At 41.2% G+C, this 16,618-nt stretch overlaps 1 protein-coding gene and 1 non-coding gene across 2 annotated transcripts in view; one reads left to right on the top strand and one right to left on the bottom strand.

The window, feature by feature from the left end:
- Positions 1 to 16,618, top strand: part of KLB (klotho beta) — a 38,882-nt gene that overhangs the window by 7,185 nt on the left and 15,079 nt on the right. The window contains 1 exon segment of the mRNA XM_059067044.2: positions 13,912 to 14,422. Within this exon segment, the coding sequence (XP_058923027.1) occupies positions 13,912 to 14,422 (511 nt within the window).
- LOC131759025 (U4 spliceosomal RNA) lies at positions 5,042 to 5,181 on the bottom strand. The gene has a single exon (XR_009336360.1). It is a non-coding gene; the product is annotated as a U4 spliceosomal RNA (small nuclear RNA).

Genomic DNA, 16,618 nt, shown 5'->3' with positions numbered 1-16,618 from the left:
TTTACATTGAAAGCCCATCTCGAAATAAGGTGCAGAATGTTGATGATCCTCAAAGCTGAGAGATGTGTTTTGAGGGGTCATCATACTACTCTTTCTATTTTTACGTGTTGTGACAAAAGCAAAAAATATATAAGATAAGAAAGTAAAGAGAATTTTGTATTTTTAAAAGAAAAGAAAACAATCATCTTTATATAGTACACTTCTTAAGGACTTGTCGAAATTCTTAACCAAAATTTAGTGCTAAAACTGAAAGAACAGCTGTGAAAAAGCCACCATTCACATGATTTATAGCTAAGCCTTCTTTGGCAACAGACAGCTGCAACTGCTTTCTTTTTTATAAATTTATTTATTTTTTATTTACTTATTTTTTGGCCGCATTGGGTCTTCATTGCTGCACGTGGGCTTTCTCTAGCTGCAGCCATGGAGGGTTACTCTTCATTGCGGTGCAGGGACTTCTCATTGCGGTGGCTTCTCCTGTTGTGGAGCACGGGCTCTAGGTGCGTGGGCTTCAGTAGTTGTGGCACATGGGCTCAGTAGTTGTGGCTCAGAGGCTTAGTCGCTCCACGTCATGTGGGATCTTCCCAGACCAGGGCTCGAACCCTTGTTCCCTGCATTGGCAGGCAGATTCTTAACCACTACACCACCAGGGAAGTCCCTGCTTTCTTTTCTTTTCTTTCTTTTTTTTTTTTTTTGCGTTACGCGGGTCTCTCACTGCTGTGGTCTCTTCCCGTTGCGGAGCACAGGCTCTGGACGCGCAGGCTCAGCGGCCACGGCCCACGGACCCAGCCGGTCCGCGGCATGCAGGATCCTCCTGGACTGGGGCACGAACCCGTGCCTCCTGCACCGGCAGGCGGACCCCCAACCACTACGCCACCAGGGAAGCCCGTCCCTGCTTTCTTGAACAAGAAGGCTGCAGTGTTTCACAGGCACATTTAAATAGATTAAAGTGTCATTTTTAAACCTCTTTGGCCCAACCCTCCTACCAATATCTTGAAGACTAAGTGTAATATTTTGAAATGGAGTTTCTAGTTGGAGCATTTTTAGCTTGCCTTGGTTAAACAGAAGCAAAATCTCCAAGGATCGTTTGAAACGTTTTTTTTTCCATGAAAAAAAAAGGAATTTTTAAAAACTCCCTTATTAAAGTTGGGTTGCAAGACAGTAACATTTTAAAATTAATTTTTGCTAAATCTTGTAGCTAAAAAACTAGCCCAAGCTTTTCTGTCAGTGAGAAGGTTAAAAAAAAAACTTACTTGCTACCTTCCACCACGTCCCCGCCAACACCAAAAACAAGCAAACAAACAAAAAAGAACACAGAAATGGGGAGCACAAAGGACAGAGATTGGTCTTAAGTCTTAAAATGGAGACTTGAGACAATTATTACAGATAACTTTTTGACATTCTATCATACTATTCTTAATAACTATTATTACAAGCAGAATTTTTTTTCACACACCTAATGTATTGTCAGAAACTGTACTAGGTACTTTTCATATGTTAGCTCATTCAATTCTCACATCAACCCTGCCAGGTAGATAGTCTTTTTTTTTTTTTTTTTTTTTGCGGTACGCGGGCCTCTCACTGTTGTGGTCTCTCCTGTTGAGGAGCACGGGCTCCGGACGCGCAGGCTCAGTGGCCATGGCTCATGGGCCTAGATGCTTCACGGCATGTGGGATCTTCCCAGACCGGGGCACGAACTGGCGTCCCCTGCATCGGCAGGCGGACTCTCAACCACTGTGCCACCAGGGAAGCCCAGGTAGATATTCTTATAGGCACTTTATAGTTGATGAAACCGAAGCCCACAGAAATTTGCCTGAGGTTACAAAGCTGTACAAGTGTGGGGTTTTTACTCATAATAAGTGTCAGATCCAAAATTTAAATTTCATCTGTCCGAATCCAAGCTAGCAAGGTTTAATGACATGAATCAGCTACCTAGCCTCAGTGAAAAACGATTTACAGCCTACAACTCCATTGCAGCCACCTGTGTTGATGCAGACTCAATAGATATTTGACTCATATTCCCTATTTAAAGACCAAAACAATCTACGTATATCCATTCATCTGTCAATGGACATTTAGGTTGCTTCCATGTCCTGTCTATTGTAAATAGTGCTGAAGTGAACAGTGTGGTACATCTCTTTTTGAATTATGGTTTTCTCAAGATATATGCCCAGTAGTGGGATTGCTGGGTCATATGGTAGTTGTAGCACATATATATGATGGAATATTACTCAGCCATAAAAAGAAACGAAATTGAGTTATTTGTAGTGAGGTGGATAGACCTGGAGTCTGTCATAGAGAGTGAAGTAAGTCAGAAAGAGAAAAACGAATACTGTATGCTAATGCATATATACGGAATCTTAAAAAAAAATGATACTGATGAACCTGGGGGCAGGGCAGGAATAAAGACATAGACATAGAGAATGGACTTGAGGACACGGGGAGGGAGGGGAAAGCTGGGGTGAAGCGAGAGTAGCATCTACATATATAACTACCAAATGTCAAATAGCTAGCTAGTGGGAAGCAGCTGCATAGCACAGGGAGATCATCTCGGTGCCTTGCGATGACCTAGAGGGCTGGCATAGGGAGGGTGGGAGGGAGACGCAAGAGGGAGGGGATATGGAGACATATGTATGCACATAGCTGATTTGCTTTGTTATACAGCAGAAACTAACACAGTACTGTGAAGCAACTATACTCCAATAAAGATCTATTTTAAAAAATCTATCTACATGTTTTATTTGTCCACAAAACCTATGAACAGTTTATCACTGACCCATACATTAACCATTAGTTTTTTCCTTTGTACCCATGATTTTACATTTTATTTGCTCAAAACTTTAGTGTCGGGCTTCCCTGGTGGCGCAGTGGTTGGGAGTCCGCCTGCCGATGCAGGGGACACGGGTTCGTGCCCTGGTCCGGGAGGATCCCACATGCCGCGGAGCGACTGGGCCCGTGAGCCATGGCCGCTGGGCCTGCGCGTCCGGAGCCTGTGCTCCGCAACGGGAGAGGCCACAGCAGTGAGAGGCCCGCATACTGCAAAAAAAAAAAAAAAAACTTTAGTGTCACATTAAAGTGCTGTTAAATCACATACGTGTGCCCTCGGCAATACCATCTAAAGTTTAAAAATGTTAAAACAATCATTCATTTAATTAGCTAATGCATAGTACATATATATATATATATATATATATACTTATTTTATTTTATTTTTTGCCACTCCACGTGGCTTATGGGATCTCAGTTCCCTGACCAGGGATTGAACCCGGGCCACAACTGTGAAAGTCCAGAATCCTAACCACTAGGCTACCAGGGAACTCCCCGTAGTACCTATTATCCCAACTCATCTTCATTAGGACCTAAGACATCTCTAACAAAATATAGGAAATAATGATCAAACAAGTTAAAACTAGTATTCTTATAGATGTTCCTAATCAAATTTGAATAAAAGGTAAAAACAGCTTTCGGATAAGAACTGCTAAAAAGTTTCAATAACCAGAATACCATTGTTAGACAGAAGAGTCATGTAAAAAAAAACTATTTGTAGATGGCAACTGGTGTTTTATAACCTTCAAGAGAGCAGTATTTACCTTTTCTAATCATTAAGTAGAAAAAGTTATACTTCAGTGAATGATTAACAGGTTTAAATAAATGTAATTATAAATGTTCAGAGAATAACATTATGATCATATTTAAACAGCTTAATTTGATATGAACACTGTCATACATGGAAAATTAGGCCCAACTGGAGAACAGAACATATTGTAAGTAGTGGAAACAGTGAACTGAGGGAAACTTCACACTCGTTTATAATATAATACATGTGTCATTTAATTGTATGTAAAAAATCTTACTGAGAAAACTCAATATTAGAAAATAGTCTAGGGCTTCCCTGGTGGCGCAGTGGTTGAGAGTCCGCCTGCCGATGCAGGGGACATGGGTTTGTGCCCCGGTCCGGGAGGACACCACGTGCCGCGGAGCGGCTGGGCCCGTGAGCCACGGCCGCTGAGCCTGCGCGTCCGGAGCCTGTGCTCCGCAACGGGAGAGGCCACAACAGTGAGAGGCCCGCGTACTGCAAAAAAAAAAAAAAGAAAGAAAATAGTCTATGCTAAAAAGGAGTAATTAAAATTATTGAACATTAACAGCAATTCTCTTGCTGAAAAGTAGAGGGATGCTCACAATAGATCAGAACCTTCTAACTTACTAACCAATAAACAGTGAATCACAGAAGTAATTAAAGTGATTTCCTGGGTGATCTAATAGTGCTACTTGTTTCGGGGAGCCTTAAAGCTGGTGAAAACCAGGATCTTTTAGTATTTGGAGGGTTCCATTCATTGGTTCTTTATAGCATCATATCTTGACCAGAGATTATGTGACTGAATCTTAAATAAAGAGCTGGGTTTACTGTTATCAGTTCTTCTTCCATGTTAAACACATGTGTATTGTACACCTCCTCCTTTTACCTTTGAATATCAATGTATTATTCCGGAGTAAAAATATATAATGAAATCCAGAATAACAGAACTTTTAATTTAAGTTTCTTTTTTTTTCCTTTGAGATTTTTGGAACTTCAGAGAAAGTGAAGAGTGATACCATAGAGCAATTAAATTCACTGACAGAAACCATCCGTTTCAACCAATTCTCGTGACTTTTTAAAATTTCAAAGATAATGCATTTTTACTGCAAAACATTCAAACAATACAGAAAGACATAAAGTAAAAAGGAAAGCTCTCCTCCTTTCTTACTCCCTAATCCCATACCCTAGAAGTAACAACTGCTAGCAGCTTGCTCAATGTCCAAATATTTTTCTATGTATATTAAAGCATATACATAGTCATTTTTTTACAAATTTGAATCATATTACTACATTAAGCTTTTGTTATTATTTCTAGTTAATTGAAATGTAGACGTATACTGTTTTTCTTCTACTTATTTCTATACTTCTCTCTCCTACTAGAGGTCAGAATTCATCTGAAGGCAGGAGCTATCTTGTTAATATTTTTTCTAAATGCCTACTAAAGTGACTTGCATTTTTTTTAAGCAGTCTCCATAGAGACTCTCAAAAATTGCCAATGCCAACTATATTTCAAGTCTTCATGGTGGGGTATTGGGAAATTTTTCAATCAGCAATAATCATGCCTCGGATAAACCTCATTGGCTATGATACTGCCACTTCACAAAGCTGCCTCGTATTTGTTAAATAAGTGTTTATAGACTTGAATTTAAGCAATCAATCAACATAAATGAATGAAGAGTGAAGAAAAGGATAAAATAATAGTCATGGGTTGAGGCCTTCCCTGGTGGTACAGTGGTTAAGAATCTGCCTGCCAATGCAGGGGGTGTGGGTTCAAGCCCTGGTCCGGGAAGATCCCACATGCTGCAGAGCAACTAAGCTCGTGTGCCACAACTACTGAGCCTGAGCTCTAGAGCCCACAAGCCCCAACTACTGAGCCCATGCACCACAACTACTGAGCCTGAGCTCTAGAGCCAGCGAGCCCCAACTACTGAGTCTGTGCACCACAACTACTGAGCCTGAGCTCTAGAGCCCGTGAGCCCCAACTACTGAGCTCATGTGCCACAACTACTGAGCCTGTGTGCCACAACTACTGAAGCCCACGCACCTAGAGCCTGTCCTCTAAAGCAAGAGAAGGCACCGCAACAAAGAGTAGCCCCGGCTCGCCACAACTAGAGAAAGCCCACGTGCAGCAAAGAAGACCCAACGCAGACAAAAATAAATAAATAAATTTATTTTTTTTTTAAATAGCCATGGGTGGAAGGAAAGAGATAAGTAAAAATGATTTCTCTAAACTTGATTTTGCTGATGTGTATAATTTCTTGAAGGGGAAAAATAATTCAGCAGAACAGAAGGTAATGCTGATGAACTGTTTGACTGGGAACTGAGGGGGTTGGATGACGGCATAATCAAAACCATGACTCTCAGATTGTCTCTTAGAGTATTCCTGGCACCCAAACACTGTCAGATGGCTTTCTCAATGTACTGGCCCTTGTTTTTGTGCCATGTCTGTTACATACCCTTGCATTTGCACAGCCTGTTCAATCACCTTTGAGTCTAAGATGTAAAAGTGTGTTTCAAAAGTTCATAATTTAATTTGCATCATGTCCAGAAATCACAGTGATCTAGAGGCTGAAGGATTCAGTTCTAATTCTGGCTTTGCACTAACTGAGACCTTGGGCAAGTCACTTCTTCTTTTTTTTTTTTGGCCACACCATGCAGTTTGTGGGATCTAAGTTCCCTGACCAGGGATCAAACCCCAGGACCCTGCAGTGGAAGCGCAGAGTCCCAACCACTGGACCGCCAGGGAATTCCCAAGTCACTTATTTCTTTTCCTTCAGCATCTTATCTCTAATAGAGAGTTCTTAAGAGTTGGACCAAATGATCTCTAAAGTCCATCTTCTACCTCTAATTAGCAGGCAAGAACACAGAACTTGGAGCAATACAGCCTGGGCTTGACTTAGCTTATGAACAAGCTACCTAACCTCTCTTCCCTGTCCTATAAAATGGGAATAATAACAGTACCTACCTCTCAAGATTTAAATGAGGATTAAATGAGATAGTACATGGAAAGTGCTCAGTACATTTAGCATTAAATATATGTTCATTCTTATTACTGTTTATATTGTAAATTTTCTATGGTTCTGTAATTTAACCACAATTCTGTTATATTTGATCATGAAAGTCACTCATCTTTAAGGACCATTTAATTATGATTTGTTCAAAGGTGAGGTTGGGCTAACTGCTATGCAACCACAGCATTCCTGCCCTTTCAGTCTAACATTGACAATGGTGTAATGATCACCATCCTTGGTCAAGACAGTCAAGTGTAGAAATGATTCCTAAGGGACTCATTTAGCCTCTGACACCAGTAAGGACAACATCCAATGTCAACATCTCTGGTTCTAGGAAAGAGGTACAGGGAATTACCCATAAATTTTACATGATGTACTAGACACTTGGACAACTACACAGTTTTCTGAATACCTCAAATTTGTTGGCAGGTCCTCCATGAACTTTCTAAGTGATCCTAAATTCCAGACACGTATAGATATTTTATTCTCAACAGGTGAGAGTGGGACCCTCATTCTAGGACTGTTTAGTTCTTTTAATAACCAAGTACAGCCAAAAGAAAATATAATTTTAAGACAGTATGCTGTGGTTCATGTCAAATGGCCTTTCCCCAACATTCAAAATTTAGAACTGGTGGGACATACAGAAAGCACGATGGTTTAGTATAGTGATCAGAGAGGCCTGGATTCACATCCTGGCTCCACGACTACCTAGTCTCTGTGAACTTCAGTGTCTTCTCTAAAATGGGAAAAATAAAACCTGCTTTGCAGAGGCTGTATTATCAACAATGTATGTCAGGTCACCAACAAACTAGCTGATCCATAGTGGGCATTTATTCAACAAGTATTCTATGCCAGGCTCTTCCCTGGACATCTGTAGGTATAACTGTGAACAAAAGAGATACAGTCCCTGCACTCAAGAAGCTCATAGGCCAGGAGTGGATCTATGTTGCATGGGCCTGAGACTTACATAAGGAAAAAATTCAAAATTATGGACACAGAAGTTGGTACAAAAGTAAACATCTATTTAGAATGAGAAAAATATTACAACAAATTACTGTGGTCTTGGAGATTCAGATTCCTTATTTTCTGAGGTCTCTTCAAGGAATTTATCAGAAATGTTGATACTTACTTAGAAATATTTCCAATCACTACCTGGTTCCCCACCCTCCCAGCACATTTCATGGGGACTCAGGTGAGTGAGGAGTACTGAAGTTTCAGCTTCCTTAGGTTCATGGTCAGTCTGCCTTTGTTGCAGGCCCCAAAATGGTAGGTCTTATTTTTGTTTTTGTACAAATTATATTATTTGTAATTTTCAGAGTGGTTTCTATATTGACTATCTTTAACTTTTCATTCCTAAATCCTAAGGAAAGGCTTTAAGTCTCCAACCCAGGCCATTTTAGCTTCAATTATACTTGGAGATACAGTCTTTTTGCATTAAAAAAATTACTAATAGGATCACTATTGTTAATTTAGTACTAACAGATAGCTTAAAATGTCATTTCACCTTCTGCAAAGTTGGGATGCAAATGTTCTCCTTGGGCAAGGAAACTGAACTTCAGTAAGGTACCAATTTACTCATATTGATTTCTTCTAAGTGCCCTTCTAATATCTGGGGAAACCCACAGATGCTTCATTTAATAAATTATGAACTTTATTCTACACCTTTCTCCCTTTGTGTTACCAGGTTTAGATTCTGGCTCAGGCATTGGTTTAGTTCAGTAATATTATAATTGAAATTAGAATTCTATAACAATAATAGGACTTTTTTAAGGAACAAATATATTAGAGTTTAGTTTTTACATGGTTTCTATGTGGAACTCCTGACACTAGGCAAATTGATAACAATCAATGATTTGTTAGAATAAGTTGAAAATATAATGATTGAAAATAGGAGGAAAACGAATTTTAATATGATCATTACTGCGTTAGTCCAACCATAGAAAATATTAATTCGAACCATTAAAATTAGAATGGGTAAATATTTTCTTTATGAAAGGTGGTAACTTTTGCTAATATTTAAATTCTCTCCTAAGAATAATGAGGGTAAGATACTGTTTCTAAGAGAGTTTCAAGATTGTCAAAAAATTAATAAGAAAATGACAATCACATAATTTTTTTTAGCAATGAACAATAAAGTTCACATATCTTAAGCACCCAATAAATATTTGTGGAATGAATGGATGTTAAATAATCTGGAAGAGCAGCAATTGTAACTAGTAGAAAACTTGATACTTAATATAAAGAAGTGCTGAGTAAATTAAATAATAAATCAAACTGAAATGAATCCTAGCCCAGATGAACAATGAATAATTCTGATCAGCAGCAAAAAAATAAATGAGGACAAAGCAGTCAGCTGCGAGCCTTGAGAGGTCAGGGAGAGCCATCTGTGAGCACCCCTCACACCTACACAACTCCCCACAGTTCTGCACAGCAGGTTAAATAATTTTCAGCTCGCTCTTTCAAAGTCATTCAAATTTAGGTTCATGTGGTTTTCATAGGGTCTTTACATGTATTATCTCATTCCGTCTTCACAACGATTCTCCAGAGTGTTTATTTTTAGCTCAGTATAATGAAGGAGGGAACTGAGGCTGCTAAGAGGGTATTGACTGATCCAAGACCGTAAAGCTAATTAGTAGCAGGGCCAGTACTAGAGCCTGGGTGTCCTGCTTTCAAGACCCGGGTCCTGTCCCCTTTGGTACCAAGTAGGTGAGTAGCACTTTTATATAATTCCTGATGGCCAGTTATCCCCCAAAAGAGCAGTCAATGATTCCAAGCAGGTGGTCAGAAAACACTCACAGTGAAGGACAAAATGTATGGAAATCAATCTGGAAACATAAAAAAAAATTCAAAAAATAGGTAGCTCAGGGCTTCCCTGGTGGCGCAGTGGTTGAGAGTCCACCTGCCGATGCAGGGGACACGGGTTCGTGCCCCGGTCCGGGAGGATCCCACGTGCCGCGGAGCGGCTGGGCCCGTGAGCCATGGCCGCTGAGCCTGCACGTTCGGAGCCTGTGCTCCGCAACGGGAGAGGTCACAACAGTGAGAGACCCGCGTACCGAAAAAATTAAAAAATAAAATAAAATAAAAAAGAATGAAAAAAAAATAGGTAGCTCATTCCTGGGATTAAAAAAAGGAAAGGATTCAAACAAATTAAAAGCTATATGACCAAAGTTAGTTACTACATTATTTATGACAGGAAGGAAGGCATGAAGAGAGAGAAAAAGAGAGGAAGGAGGGAGGGAGGGAAGGCAAGTAAAGGGAGAGAAGGAAGGAAAGATGGCAGGAAAAGAAAAACAAGCTAATTTTTATCAAAAGAGGGAGATGACTAAGTATATCATATTTCATCAGATTGATGAATTGTTATACTAAGATTATTATGAAAACTAAAACTAACATGGAAAATGTTAGAGTGACTTTAGCTGGGAAATATATTTGGAAAAGTTGGGGGGAACACAGAAATATGAAAACAGTTTGCTCTGTGGAGTTTTAAAGTATATTTTCTTTAATGCCTTTCATTTAATACTTTATTAAATAGCTTTAACAATAAACAAGTTTATAGTTCACATGAAAATATTTCAGCCAAAATGTGGCTAAATTAATGCACAGATTTGAAAATTTAACAAAAATTTAATTTTTGATAAATGATTGTGTGTTCCTTAAATACAGACACGTGTGATGCGCTAGGTTTCTTCAACGCACGCCTTCCAAAGCGCTGCCTTCCACCCGTGTCCCTTCCACCATGTCTCCCTGACCTCTGACCCCTTCTTCATCTTTGTTTCTAAAGTTGTCCAGCTATCTTATTTGCCTCCTATCATCCACAGAACTTATCTGAGTCTGGACTTCCAGGGGCATCAAAGAGCTGCTACGTTAGATTAGAGGAGGGAACAGAATGAGATATTAGGCCCCTGGCTGTCTCTCAATGACATTAGGTCCTGCTATCTGCCTCAAAAAGAAAAAGCTGACTTCCCCTTTAAGCTACTGAATCTAAAGAACAAAGGTTGAAGCTCCCTTAAATCAATCATTCCAAAGGTAGACGGCCTTGTACAAGATAGAGGGTAACCTTGGAAAATCACAGAATGACTGTTGTGCAAGGTTGCAGGGCCCAGGTTGCACTCCCCCACCAACCCCAGTTCAGTTTCCCCAACAGACCTCCTTTATGAGCGTTGGACCAAAGCACATGCATAGATACCCCAGTTTCATCAGGAGTTATGTCAAACTCACTGCCTCAGAGCAATAGTTTTTACCTTGTTACCTGGCGAACAGGATCAGGTTAGAACTACAAGTGCTGCACAAAGAACCTCCCCCACATTCTCCACATGAGGATGGAGAGGCTGTCTTCAGCCCAGAACAAAGATAACCCTAGATACCTTGATAGCCTATGCAAATAGCAGCAAAGGTGAAAGAGACACTGTGAAACACCAAGGTCAACTTGGGGCACAACAACACATGTATATATAGATATATGGAGAGATATATATCTCCAGAAAACTCTCTTGGAAAGCTATTGCAAAGGTACATGTCTGTCATCACAGCTTAGGTCATCTTTCATATAGTTACAGAAATATGCAATAGGATATCTATTTCAAAGAAAAGCCGCCCTCCTTTTTTTCCCTATTAGAACCGGTTAACTGCTATTAGGACTGGTTTAATACATTTATACTAACTTCATCTCACTCTCCCTTTAGTGTCTGATGGCATCAAATTCACAAGGCAGCTAGTTTATGGCTCAGAATCTTACGTGTGTTTAGTGCTTCACAGTTTACACATAAGAAGTGCACACCCGCCCTAAAGAGGCGTACCGATCACTCACTGCGGCTTTTATGGTTTAAAGCGCTGACGCTACCAAAGGATTAAGTGACCGCTTAGAATAAAGCAAAGAATGCCTCCCTGTGAATTCTAGTAATGTATGATTGCTTTTGTTTCAAATCAGGAAAAATGCAGTTAAGAGTTTCTGCTGTGTATACACTACCAAACGTAAAATAGATAGCTAGTGGGAAGCAGCCACATAGCACAGGGAGATCAGCTCGGTGCTTTGTGACCACCTAGAGGGGTGGGATAAGGAGGGTGGGAGGGAGACACAAGAGGGAGGGGATATGGGGATATATGTATATGTATAGCTGATTCACTTTGTTATACAGCAGAAACTAACACACCATTGTAAAGTAATTATACCCTAATAAATGTGTTAAAAAAAAAAAAAAAAAAAAAAAAAAGACTTTCTGCTGTGATTCCAGCCCCAGAAAAGTCCAGAAAGAGCTGCTGAGACCACTTAAGGTGGAATCTGCCCTGGGCTGCCCTGAGATTCCTTTCAGAAGCTGGAACCTAGGGGTGGAGGCAGGGGAGGAGGCTACAGCCTGAACACTTTTCTGAGAAGGCCATTCTTAAGGATCTTTGGGAACATTTGGGTGCTAAGTGGTTCCAGGATCTTCCAATGAAAAGGGAGTAAGAACAGGTAGGTAGAGGTAGTACCTTGAGGCATCTACTTCTTCAGAAAATCTTTCATGGAATTATTTAAATTAGCTATTCTTGCATAAAGCAAGGAGACACCAGTTTTGGAATCCTCAGCCCTTATGTTAATGTCTATCTTTCCCCACCTAACAGAGTTTATGGAACTTTTTTTTTTTTTTTTTTTTTCAGTACGCGGGCCTCTCACTGTTGTGGCCTCTCCCATTGCGGAGCACAGGCTCCGGACACGCAGGCTCAGCAGCCATGGCTCACGGGCCCAGCCGCTCCGCGGCATGTGGGATCTTCCCGGATCAGGGCATGAACCCGTGTCCCCTGCATCGGCAGGCGGATTCTCAACCACTGCGCCACCAGGGAAGCCCTATGGAACATTTTTAATGTCCACAGGATCTATTAGGTTTGAGCCATTGCTCGTATTTTTTTTGTTTTTGACCTTCAAAAAAGGCACTTTTGGATAATTCAGCCCAATATAAAACATCTCCAATGAGCAAAAGGAAAGCTAAAGAACAAGACTGAAAGCAGACTTTGTGGGTTACAAATAGTAAGGGTTTGTGCCCTTGTTTTAGAAACACCCAATTAGAGGAGAAATTGGCAGACCTGGGAAGAGCCATTAAGAGACAAGCAAGTCAGGTGCTGAGAGGAGAGGTGGATACATAAAGGAGCAAGCTCTGGCTGGCCAGGCAGGAAGGAGACCTTGTGCATTTAACTGGCCTTGGGTCCTTAACTGGAGTCCTCAAGTTAAGAACCATACAGCTCATGGTTCTTTATTGGACCATGCCTCTGCCTTAATTTAGTGTCTTATTTTATTCAGTTTTATATGTTTCTCTTTCATACATTTTAGTCTTATTTCCCCATTAAGATTATTGGCTCCTGAGAGCAAATCCCTGCACCACTTATTTCAGCCTCTCAGGGCAGGGCAAGACAGGCGTTGAGTCAGCACTCAGTAAGTATCTATTAAATAGACTGGAAACTGATCGTGAGGCTCTGTTTTAAGTGAACGCAACAGGAAGTGTAAATTCCAGGGGGACCAATAATAATAACATCCATCTTTAGGCAGTAGCTCCTAGGTGCTCTATTCTATGTTACATATTTATTATGTACATTAGCTCTACATGTAACAACAACTTTACAAAGGGTATTATTATTTTTAACTTCATTTTACAGCTGAGGATACAAAGAGATTTCAGACAGGTTAAGTGCCTTATCTAAGGCTACTATAGTTAGTACCTGAACTTCAAGCCCAACTGTGCTGACCCCAAATCCTACACTATTTCCACTGGTTTTCTGCGTTGTGCCATGCCTGCCACCCTTTTATAATAATAGTAATAATAGCTAAGGCTTATATAGAGCTATACTATGTGGCAGCCACTATTCTAGAGTGCCTTAATTCATTCAATCCTTACAACAAGCCTAGGAGGTGAGCTCTATTACTATCCATTTACAGAATATAGAAATTGTATTATCCTGGACTTCTAAGTTAGGGCCAAAAGAAGACTCTGTAGAACAATTAAAGAGCACTGCTCTGAGTCTTTCTATGTAGAGGAAGAAACCCTATAATCCACATAGTGTCTCACCTGTACCCAGCCCCTAGTGAGCCCGGAAGGGAGCCAGGGAGAGGAGAAGGAAGATGGAGCTGGGACAAGAGCTCTCTGCCTGCCTCTCGGTAATCCTATAGGGGAGCCTTTAGGTTGGAAGCACAGGGGAAGTGAACAGAGAGCAAACTTTGCGGTCATCAGGGTTCCCTGGCAGCTTTCCCCTGCAGCACCCGACGCTTCACTAATTTGTCCATGAGAAGACCTTCTATCAGCCAAGTCACAACCCTGTGAGTAAGGACAGTAAAGACTAACAATATTTTCTTGTTCTTAGGCTCATTCGAAAGTTTGGCATAACTACAATAGAAATTTCCGCCCACATCAGAAGGGTCGGTTATCAATCACTTTGGGATCCCATTGGATTGAACCAAACAGATCAGAAAACACAATGGATATACTCAAGTGCCAACAATCCATGGTTTCTGTGCTCGGCTGGTTTGCCAACCCTATCCACGGGGATGGTAACTATCCAGAGGTGATGAAAAAGAAGTTGTTCTCCGTTCTACCCCTTTTCTCTGAAGCGGAGAAGAATGAGGTGAGGGGCACAGCTGACTTCTTTGCCTTTTCCTTTGGACCCAACAATTTCAAGCCCTACAACACCATGGCTAAAATGGGACAAAATGTGTCCCTCAATTTAAGAGACGTGCTGAACTGGATTAAACTGGAATATGGCGATCCCCAAATCCTGATCACTGAGAATGGCTGGTTCACAGACAGTCATGTGAAAACAGAGGATACCACAGCCATCTACATGATGAAGAACTTCCTCAACCAGGTTCTCCAAGGTTGGTTGCACATTAGCTCAAAACAGCTGTCTTGAATACTTATGCTATAGGGTATTTAAAGTCACCTTTGAATATATGATTATTGCTATTATGGTCATTGTTGGACTTCTCTATTTACCAATGGTGACAGAATTTTTTAACGTTACTCTCATCCTTTTTTCTTTATAAATGTATTTATTTATTTATTTTTGGCTGTGTTGGGTCGTTGCTGCATGCAGGCTTTCTCTAGTTGTGGTGAGCAGGGGCTACTCCTCGTTGCGGTGCGCGGGCTTCTCATTGCGGTGGCTTCTCTTGTTGTGGAGCATGGGCTCTAGGTGTGAGGACTTCAGTAGTTGTGGCACGGTGGCACGTGGGCTCAATAGTTGTGGCTCGCAGGCTCTAGAGCGCAGGCTCAGTAGCTGTGGCGCACGGGCTTAGTTGCTCTCTGGCATGTGGGATCCTCCCGGACCAGGGATCAAACCCACGTTCCCTGCATTGGCAGGCGAATTCTTAACCACTGCGCCCCCGGAGAAGTCCCACTCTCGTGTCCTTTTAAATAAAGGTTTGAAAACAATAATTTTAGACTGTAGATACATCCTTAATTGGCAACAAGATGCTGTTTCATTCCTTTTAAAAGGACATAATGCTAAAGGAGACATGTCAAAAGTTTTCTAACAGTAGTACTTTAGTCTAAGACACTGAAAGCTTTTTTTGATTGTGCTCCTTTCACTCTACTACATGACTTAATGACGAAAAGTCTGAAGACAAAGAATGAGCCATGAATGGCTAAGCTGAGCAACTTCTATTGTTCTTGGATATTTCTCTAATCCCTGCCCATCCCCTCATTCCTTTTCCTTTACTCAGGTAGTGACATCTGCAGGTGGCTGACTGAAATAATGGAGCAGAGGACAAGCTTGAATTATGATGTTTTGTCCCCTACAGAGTTGGGCTCCATTTCTCTCCTATATAAAGGAAATCTCAGTGGATCTCTCTACAACTCTGTAGCTCTCTTTAGAAGTCACAAGCTTGGAGTGAATTCCCTGGAGGTCCAGTGGTTAGGACTCGTGGCTTTCACTGCTGAGGGCCCAGGTTCTATCCCTGGTCGGGGAACTAAGATCCCAAAAGTGGCACAGCATGGCCAAAAGAAAAAAAAAAAAATGTCACAAGCTTGGAGAAAAATCCCTGGTTCTGCAGAATAGAGTGTTCAGGGAGGGTCCTCAGGGACAGCAAGACGTGCTGTCCCAACTTGCAGGAGGAACACATGGAACAGAGCCTTGCTCAGCCACAGGGCACATGCACCTGGGGGCCTCCAGAGCAGAGGACTCTTGCCCACAGGGCCTGGCCACATGCCAAGCACTTTGGCAAAAGTGGTGTCATTCCCCAGGCGTTACTATTCCACCACTCCTCAGGACCCTACGACACCAGAGAGACTAGAACCAGGGCCTGCTGAAACATACTTATTTCATCGGAACCCCTTTTCTTTGGCCATGCCATGCCACATACAGGACCCCAATTCCCCAGCCAGGGATGGAACCCACACTCCCTGCAGTGGAAGCACAGAGTCGCAACCACTGGACCACCAGGGAAGTCCCACATCAGAATCACTTTACATCAATTCCCTTGACATTGACTCCACCTTTTAGGAAAAGAATATCAGTGATAAAACCCCCAAAGTGCAGAAATGAGACAGTACCATGGGAAAATGAAAGCTTTTAAGAAAAGAAAAATGGCTTATGATTGATTGGGGTATTTGTTGTTTTTATTGCATATTTCATTTTTATCTAGTTCCTAAAAGTTACTGAATTTAAAGATAGAAAGTTCCTGAGAGATCATCTTTTCCAAACTTCTCTATTTACAAATGAGGAAACAGAGATCAAGAAACTTGCCCAATAGCTCCGTCCCAGGATCACAGTAGAGCAAGCCCTCTCCCCTCCTGCCCCTTGGCCCAGTCAGTTCTTGTTCTCTTACATCACTGTGCTTCTTTCTCCTCCTTAAATCTACATTCACATATGCTCATTCTCAAAGTTGATATTTCAGTCCCTGAGGATTGTTTCACAGAAGATAGTTTGTCCACAAATGGGAACCAACCCAAGGTTGAAATGAGAAACTCTTGCATGAGCAGACATCTACATTGGTCCCAAAGGGTTCTGGAAATTATCATGCCCTCTGACACAGATTTTTTTTTAACTATTTTAATTCAGTATTTTACTTTTTTTT

The sequence above is a fragment of the Kogia breviceps genome, chromosome 6, assembly GCF_026419965.1.
Source record: "Kogia breviceps isolate mKogBre1 chromosome 6, mKogBre1 haplotype 1, whole genome shotgun sequence".
NCBI classification, from domain to species: Eukaryota; Metazoa; Chordata; class Mammalia; order Artiodactyla; family Physeteridae; genus Kogia; species Kogia breviceps.
This window is presented reverse-complemented; position numbering and strand designations above follow the sequence as displayed.